This window comes from Phodopus roborovskii, unplaced genomic scaffold, assembly GCF_943737965.1.
Source record: "Phodopus roborovskii unplaced genomic scaffold, PHOROB, whole genome shotgun sequence".
Lineage (NCBI taxonomy): Eukaryota > Metazoa > Chordata > Mammalia > Rodentia > Cricetidae > Phodopus > Phodopus roborovskii.
This window is the reverse complement of record NW_026125281.1, coordinates 5,233,356-5,242,500: the sequence shown is the minus strand read 5'-3', so window position 1 is coordinate 5,242,500 and position 9,145 is coordinate 5,233,356. Positions and strand designations below refer to the sequence as shown.

Sequence of the window (9,145 nt, the reverse complement as noted above, 5' to 3'; positions counted from 1 at the left end):
GTTAGTCGACACTTAGAAAATTAGACATTTGCCAGCTTTAAAAAAATAAAAAAGGAAGGAAGGACGGAAGAGAGGAAGAGGAAGGAAGGGAGGGAGGGAATTGTATTAGGTGGGACACTTTGGCAAAGTTGGTATGATTTTGACCTCTTTGAAAGAGGCTTCTGCAAGACAGCACAAAGCATAGACTCCTGTGAAGGGATTTATGGGAGCCTAGATTACCGTTAGTAGTTGAATCTGGATTTGAAGGTAACTCGAGTCTCTGGAGTCCTACACGGGAAATGGACGCGGAGCAATGCAAGATGGGTAGGGAGCCTGAGGTGTCAGCTTGTAGGAGCTGTTGAGTGAAGCATTGCAGAGCTTTAGGCAAGCCTTTGGGGTCAGCAAAGACTGACTACAGTTACAGTAGGCTGGCTGGAGAGCAGGAAGTGCAGATGTGCAGGGCCCGCTTTAACAGGGTCCCAGGGTCCCGGAGACCGGGAAAGCGCACGCCCGGGGGAGGGTGGGGTGTAAGGTTGGCGTCTCCCCAGGCTGAGCCCTTGCTTGTGCTGCTGCAGAGGAAGAAGGCAGTTGCCTCTTAAAGGCCTGACCTCCCAGCACCCTCCTGATAGCTCGGCACGAAGGTGGAGGGGCAAGAGCTCACGTGAGCAGCAAGGCGGGGGCGGGGAGAGGCTTAGAGAGAAGGTAGGGAAGGAGGAGCATGCGTGGATGGAGCTTGTCAGAGGATGCAGGAGGACGGTGTTCATTACAGAGACTAGAAAGGCTGCCTCCTCAAGGCTAGGGAGAGGGACAGTGTGTCCTCCCCCTCTAGACTGAGTGGTAGGAGGCCTGGTGACCGCTGTGTTTGGGCCTCGCTTGAGCAGCTGCCCCTCCCCGCAGTACAGCTGTTTGAGTACGTTTTTTATTAGTACCCACACTAGACTCTCTTGTTGCTTTATCCAGAAAACGATGCCCACTAGCTGGAAAGTGCTCAGGTTTCCTAAGAGAGCCTTGCTTCCCTGTGCAGATGGAGTTTGGAGTTGTGTATAGCTGTGTGGAGGACAAGATGTACACTGGCAGGAAAGGAAAAGGAGCCTTTTGTAACGGCCAGAGGCTTCAGGTCTCACAACAGGAAGGTAGGTGTGCCCTCCGCGAAGGGTGCGTGCGTTTGCATGGTGTGTGTCAGCCTCTGGGCTTACGCGGGTTAGCTGACCCAAGACGGCTTTGATCTTCCTTTTCCCTCCTGACCTCAGCATGTAGTGAGACAGTTGGGGCAGGAAAAGCAGATGTCACAGGGCAAGGGCATGTCAACAGCGGCGTGATTGTGGACACCCCTCCCTCCCCCTCCCTCCTCCTTCCCTCCCCCTCCCTCCTTCTCCTCCCTCCCTCCCTCGCTCTCTCTCTCTGTTTCCCTTCTTGGTTTGGTTTGGTTTGGAATCAAGGTCTCACTAGCTCTTGCCTGGAACTGACTGGAAGTCAGCTTGGCCTTGAACTGAGAGATCCGCCTGCCTCTGTCTCCTGAGTGCTTAGGATAAATGTGTGCAGCACTATGCCCAACCATAACTTTTCTCTTAAATACTTAGGTTGAGGGCGTATTTTTAATTTATTTCCTTTTGTTGTTGTTGTTTTTAGATGACTTATTTTTTTCCATATATATATAATTTTTTATTTTGCATATCAAATCCAGTTCCCCCTCCCTCCCTTCCCATCCCCCCCCCACTCAACAGGGAGGGTGATGCCTTCCAGGAGGGATTATCAAAATCTGTCAAGTCATTTGGAGTAGGTACTAGGCCCTCCCTCCTGCCTCTAGGTTAAGGGAGTATCCCTCCACGGGGAATGTGCTCCCAAAGTCCTTTCATGCACCAGAGATACATCCTGGTTCCACTGTCAGAGGTCCCTTAGACTGCCCAGGCCTTCTAGCTGAGACCCATGTTCAGGGGTGTGAGTCGGTTCAATGCTGGATTCCCAGCTGTCAGTCTGGGGGGTCCTTTAGCTCCTTCTTATTTGGGTCATCTGCAGATGACTTATTTTTTAAGTACAGGGTTGCGGCAAGCAACATACCTAATTTTTAAGTATTTTATTTTAACATTTGAAGCCTGGGAAAAAGTTTGATGAAACTAGGAAAAAGGGTTTAAACGTCCATTTTATTCTGAATTACATAAGGTTTGTCCTAGAGTTTAGGTTATTGGCATCTAGTGGTTTACTTGAAATAATTTTCCCTTCCAGACATCTCCAAATCCCTCTTGGTGACTGAGTTGGGCTCATCCCGGAAGCCGGAAACTTTACGCATCGTCCTCTCCAACATGGAAAAGCTTTGCTCCATCCCTATCCATGGGTAAGTCCTCTATTCTCGCCAAACCATCCACTGTGCTTGTGTGCAGCTTAGAGTTGACCTAGGGTTGACTTTGGATGTCTTCCTCATGGCTTTGGATGAATTTTGTTCGTTTTGTTTTTGATTTCTACAACATGGTTTTGCGTGTACCTCAGGCAGACCTCGATGCTGGCCTTAGAGGTGTGTGCCACAGTGCCGAGCCTTGTGTTCGATTTTTGTCTGTCCGCTTTAAGTGTGTCTCTTGTATAAAACAAAAGGGAGTTTCAGTTTGTAAGTCAATATGTAAATGTTTTTTATAGACAAAACTATTAATGTATCGATAATGCTATTCCTTCATTGAGTATTGTGCTGTGATTGCTGTCTGTATTATTTGTAGTTACTGTGTTTATTTCATTAATTCTTTGCTTCGTTTTAAAATTTTTGTATTTATAGATGCTTACATTTTTAGCAGATTTCTTTTATGTTAAATCTTTCTAATGTTATATGTGTGTGTGAGTATATGTGTGTATATGTGTGTGTATACACACACACATACACTTTTTTTTTTTCTTTGTTTCGTGTTTGAGATAGGATGTCACTGTGTAACACAGGCTGGTCTGGAATTTGTAATCCTCCTGCCTCAGCCTCTTGAGTGCTAGCTAGGGTTCGTTATATGTTTTACACTCATGATAACACTGCTCTCCAACTTCATAGTGTTTTAATAATGATAGGATATATAAGTGAACAAAACAAGTTAGTATTGCGGTGCAGTAAAGAAACTGCCAGCAAGACTGCTCCGTTGTGTGGTTAGTGTTTAACTGTAGATTTGAGAGAGAAAAGAGCCAAGGGCTTCTGGAGGAGGCCAGGACAGAGGGAAGGCCAGGGCTGGGGAGCAGGAGCAAGCCGAGCAGATACCGAGGAGGCAGGAGAGATAGAGCGCCGTGAGGATGGCCCCAAGGAGAGCGAGTCTTGACGGGGAGAGGGGACCGAGAGACGGGCGTGGGGGCTTAGACGGGGAAAGACTGAGGTAGCCTCCACTCAGTGGCTTAGGTCTCCTTGGGTAACTCTCGTCATTCCTATCCGTGTCCCTGCCTGTGAATCAGTCCCAGCATGAAGACCCCTCGGCAGCTTCCAGGACTCAGTTTCCCTCCACTGGGAGCGCTAGACGGTTAAATTGACTTGCTAAGCCATCTCGGCGGCCTCTCTGTTTTTAGAGGGTTTCACTTTGCGGCCACCAGTTTTAGCACCTGTGCATGGTTTTTCCTGAATTCCAGAACCTCCTGCCTTGGCCTCCCGAGTGCTGATACAGGGTTTGATTCTCACTGCTCATCCATTTCCTTTGTAGTAGTTTCTTAGTCTTTCATTTTGTTTTAAGCTTGACATTGCTGAGCGTTTTAAAGCTCCTATTAATTGTAGAAAACAGTAACGTTTTTAAAAAGCAAAGACCAAAGAATGTTCACGCAAAGCGCAGGCAGCTGTGTGCCCTTGTGGAGTCAAGCACAAGCTGGGGGCTTTTGCAGTTGGCGGTGAGCAGTAGCCGGGTGTTTCCCACGACCTGGAGGCCGTTCACGCAGTGCTGACATCGTAGTGCGTGGGGCGGGCGGGGGGGGGAGAGGCACAGGAATGAGCACGCATGTCGCTGCTCTTCCATGGTACTCTGCTTTCGGCTTCTGAGACAAAGTGATACCGTGTACTCCGGGCTGGCCTGGAACTCGACATCTGTCGGCCTCTCGGGTGAGTGTGCTGTCATGTGACTCCCTGGTGCGTTTTGTTTTGTTTTGTTTTCCCTTAAAGTCTTTGTTATCGTGTTCGCCGCATTAAATGGCTACTTACCGTATGATAAATTGGTGATTTACGTAGTACATGGAGGTTGGATGTGTTAAGAGATTTGCTCTCGCTTACGTGTATGAATGTTTGCTTGCTTGCGCGTATGCACCACAAATGTGTGTGACTGCAGAAACCAGAAGAGGGCATCAGATCCCTCTGGAGCTGGAGTTCCGGGTGGATGTGAGCCTGCATGTGAATGCTGGGAGCTGGACTCGGGTCCTTGCAAGAGCCGCTAACCCCTGAGCCGTTCCCCCAGCCCTGATCTCTAAATTTTATATACGTTAAGTTTATAGAGAACATTTTCTGTCCACATTATTCTCTAGGTTGAGGTCAGCAGTCTCAGCTGGCAGTGAAAGTCACCTCAAAGAGGAATTCCTTTTTTGAGAGGGTTTTTTTTTTTCCCCCCTTTCCTTTTTCTACCCATCTTATTTTCATGTTAGAATCCGGAGTGTCGGAACAGCTGCTGTCAATATGTGCCTTGTGGCAACTGGAGGAGCGGATGCGTATTATGAGATGGGGATTCACTGCTGGGACATGGCGGGAGCTGGCATCATTGTCACCGAAGCAGGGGGCGTGCTGATGGATGTGACAGGTGAAGTCATGGTCCGAGTGCCTGCCCTCCTCTGTGGCGAGAGCGGGCGGTGGGCCTAGGTCAGGTACCTGTTATCTCTGAGCAGAAGGTGGAATCGTTTCCCTGTCCTGCAGCTGCTGTCGAATAATCGCGCAAAGGCTTGCATTAATTATAAATGCCCGGCCAATAGCTCAGGTTTAACGCTGACTGTCTCTTCCATTTTAAGTTAACCCATACCCAGTATTTATGCTCTGCCACCGGGCGGTGCCTTTATTAACATGGCACATTCGTCTCCTCCCCCTTCTGCATCTCCCGGCGACGCCTCTGACTCCGCCCTTCCTCATCCCATCATTCTGTTAGGCTTTTAGCCAGTCAGCTTGTGACATATGCCCACGCAGCATAGAGGAATGTTCCACAGCAAATAAGCCCGAGTCCCAGGAGTGCAGCGGTAACCAAGGAGACGCAGCAAGGTGAAGCTGGAAGTAGGAAGAAAGCTATAAGAAAGCGCGTTGGATTGAGAGCCCGCATCCGCGGACACTCGCACGGGGAAGGGAGTGTAAGAGCGCCCACGAGAAGCAGAGAGAGAGGATGGCATTTCGACTTGAAATCCCTCCTATCTGTACTTACTGAGAAAAGATGCCTAGAAACTCACATCTTCTCGAGGCTGGAGCGCCATCACTGGGTGTTTTGTTTTATTTTTTAAAGAAAACTGAGCAGTTAAAATATCAGCATAATTAGCCACAAGGTGTCGCTGTGTCCTTGGTTTTTCTCTTGTTGTGTACTGTATGTATAACTTCTCCATGTTTAATTTGATTTCAGGCGGACCATTTGATTTGATGTCCCGGAGAATAATTGCTGCAAATAACAAAGCATTAGCCGAAAGGATAGCCAAGGAAATTGAGATAATACCTTTACAAAGAGACGACGAAAGTTAGTTGGCACAGGACAGTATCCGCTCCATCACGTTTTCTGACCCCGGGATGTTTGCCATGTATGATGTCACCAATCTCAGTTTGTCTTTGAGGTCCTGATTTGAAAATGGGAACTTATTTTGTTTGTTTGTTTTAAAGATGACTTCTGCAAAACTAGATGGAGTATGTGATTGTTGAAAGAAAATTTGCATGTAAGAGTATCTCGTGGAAAACATACAGGAAGTATAATTAATGAGCTAGCCACCTGACCCCCTTAAATTTCAGTGTGCTATTTATATGCAGGACTCTCCATTAGAAAGTTTTCTTTTCTCTTTGTTCCAAAAGCCATCCTTAAGTTTGTGAGACTGTGACAAGGCAGGTTCTCTCCCGGCAGAGAGTCTTTTAGTTTTACTGAACCTGAAGAGCAGTAGGTGAGTCCCGGAAGCTGCAGTCCCTGGGTACATAAATGGGGTGGCCATTCTGTGTCTTTGCTTCCCGTTTGGAAGTAAAGGATGCCTCACTGTCCTGTTTATGTTTCATATCGCCATGCCGTTTCGTAGGACCATCCTGCCGGAGAGGATAGCTTATTGTGGGCATTTCTGCAGCTTGCTTAGTACTGTGTGTTGTAGGCTCTGTCTAAAGTCCCCGTGTGTCTGGTATAGTTAGTTACAGTGTAACGTTTTACTAAGTGTCTTACTCACGTTCCTTACTTAAACTGGTTTTGACTGTGCCGATAGATGTATTGTGGCACGTGTATTAATGGGGCACCTTTTTGATTTCTTTCCAAACTCCTTGCTTAATTTCATCACTGCTGTCTATACATTCTATAAGGATCTTGGGCCTCTCAAACTCAAGGAGAAAAATTAATGGTTCCTATTTGTTTTGAAAAGATTAATTTATTGTCTAGCCTTGGTCCTTGAATATATATTTTGTTCTTGGTATGTTTGAACCTTGCATTTGATAAAATGGAGTGTTCTTGTAAGCTTCAAGGCAGATAAGATTTTATTGTTGGGTGGTTTAATATATTAAATCTCTATGATATTCTGATTTGGGCACTGTAATTAATGTACTTCTGCTGTTAACTACATGATTTAAAACACATAACATGTAAATTCTATTATAAGGTTGTTTTTACAATTAAATTTATTTAATTAAGACTATTATGAATAACATTTTATTTATTTATATATCCCAGGCTGGCCTCAGGATTGCTATGTATCTGAGGATGAACTTGAACCCCTGTTGGTCCTTACACACTTTAAGTTCGTAGTGTATCTCGTCTTTGTGGTGCTTAGGTCAGATCTAGCTGACCTGCCCGGTTCATACCTCAGAGGGGGAGTGTGGATTGAGAAATGGCAGGTAAAGGTTCTAAGGAAAAGATAGAGACACAGAATACAGTCAGGAGGGCAGTCCAGTGAATACTGAACACACCAAGTTTATTCTTCAACATTTTAAACACCCCAACCAAAAAAAGGGGAAAACAGCAAAAAGACTCCTTTATCAAGATTCAAGCAAGACACAGATCTCCTTCCTTAATTCCCCAAACATTTGGTAACCACACCTTAGACCAAGCCTCTTGTTATTTAGATAAGACATCCATACCTAAGACCAAACATCCTACAGTGACCCTGCCTTAGACCTTTAGGTCTTAAGACTTCACCTTGGAAGAGTGTGGATAGTTTTGGACTCTGACCTTAAGCCAAGGTGAAGTGGAGCCATCTTTATGGCCCCGACATAAGCTCTGAGATGCAGGAAGATGGCAGTGCACCATCGCAGCCCGTTCATGCCTTGCTGGGGATAGAACCCAGGACATCATGCTTGCTAGATAAGCAGCCAGCCCGTGAATAACATTTAACTTAAAGAGTATAATTAATGATGAATCCTCAGTGTATAGACTCGGCACCTTTTAAGAGTTTTGAGTTGAGTTACAAAGATTTGAAAGATATGTATGTATGTATGTATGTATGCATGCATGATTGGTTATGTGTTTTCACCTTTTTGCATATAGTTTTCCAATGTAGGTAAACACTTGGTATTTCCCCCCTGTGGCTAGCTGTCTGTATCTTTTTATTCTATGCGCAACTTAAGTCACAAAGTGTTTATTGCCAGCCCTGGGTAAGGAGTAACATACTTGGGTGTGATCCGAGCACTCGGAACATCCAGACAGGGGCATCTCAAGTTCTGGACCAATAGGGGCAACATAGGAAGGCTTCAGCTCACACTACCCACAAAATGGAAGAAACTGCTTCTTGAGAGTGATGGCCCTCATCTTGAGTTGGGTCTGAGCATTCAGTCACACACATCAGTCTGTTCAGGAGGAACAGAAATGTACACACTTCTCGTGTCCTTTCAGATCTTCCCGGTCCCCGTCTCTCTCATACACTCACTTGTCCTCTGGTTTGCTGAAGCAATAACTCAGTGTGTTGGGTACAGTGATGCCTGAAAGTGGCTGGCCGTGAAAACTCCAGCGCCACACTCATTGGAAGGGCACTCTCCGTGAAGGTTCGGAACCTTCTCTTAGTGCCGGCTCTCCTTGGGTGTTGGCGTATTCTTCTCCCTCTCCTCAGGACCACCATGAAGTTTCAACACAAGATGGAGAGTGGACCCCTTCGTGGATGCTTTAGTCAGACAAATGACAGCGTATCTCAGGAGCCTGTCAGCCTTTGTCTTCACGTTCTCTACAGTGTCTGTGGGTTCACCATTGAGCAGATGATCCCTGTGAGGGGTTTTCTGAATGACAGTCTGCATCTTGGCTGTGGTTTCATTGCAGATGGTGGATGTGGAAGGAAGGGTGGCCAGAGGCCTTTGAAATAGCCCTCAAAGTGTCTTCTTTGGTAATAAATGTCAGTAGTGATTTTTATTGAAACAAGAGGTTCCTGTGCTCAAGGCCAATCTGGGCTTGTGTTCTAGGCTAGAGTATTCTAGTTTAGCTTGGGCTTCAAAGAGAGACCTTGCCACAAACGGTAAAGGGTTTCGTTTACTGAGCACATTATGCAGAACACTGGATAGTCAGTGTGTCTAGCACTCATAAAATACCAGGGGTGGTGGTGGTGCACGCTTGTAATCCCAGCCTAGGCTACCAGAGCAAGACCAATCTCAGTAAACAACTACAGGAGCGTTAATCCTAAGGGAAGTGGTAATCTCCATAGAAACAAAGATGCTATTCAGTCTGCCGACTTTCCCTTGCACAGGTAACCCAGGTGAGCTATGCGCTTCTGTGGAGAGCTCTGCTGCAGGTTAGAATAATCACCTTTGGACTCTTGCTACTGAAGAGGTTCTACCAGTTTCCCAGGTAGCCAGGACACAGAAGCGTTTTGTTTCTCAGAAAGAAACTTGAATTCTTAGAAGTAGCCGGGATTACGTACACACCCACCCTTCCCACCTCCACAACCAACAGTTTTATGGTGGTACACTTTGGAAACTTCTTGTAGAAATGTTGGGTCAATTCTCTGGGGGGGAAAAAAAAGCAATTCTAATTAGCTTTTTGAAGTTCCAAAAATGAACACTAGATGGCAAATGACACATAGGGAATCGCTGTATTGCTCCGAG

General features: G+C 46.2%; 1 protein-coding gene across 1 annotated transcript in view; it reads left to right on the top strand.

Moving 5' to 3' along the window:
* Impa1 (inositol monophosphatase 1) overlaps positions 1-6,751 on the top strand; it is an 11,427-nt gene extending 4,676 nt beyond the window's left edge. The window contains exons 5-8 of the mRNA XM_051196751.1: positions 1,004-1,112; positions 2,203-2,311; positions 4,555-4,706; positions 5,505-6,751. Of these exons, the coding sequence (XP_051052708.1) occupies positions 1,004-1,112; positions 2,203-2,311; positions 4,555-4,706; positions 5,505-5,620 (486 nt within the window). The 3' untranslated portion in view covers positions 5,621-6,751. The remainder of the gene's footprint in view (positions 1-1,003; positions 1,113-2,202; positions 2,312-4,554; positions 4,707-5,504) is intronic.
* The last annotated feature ends 2,394 nt before the right edge of the window (positions 6,752-9,145 follow it).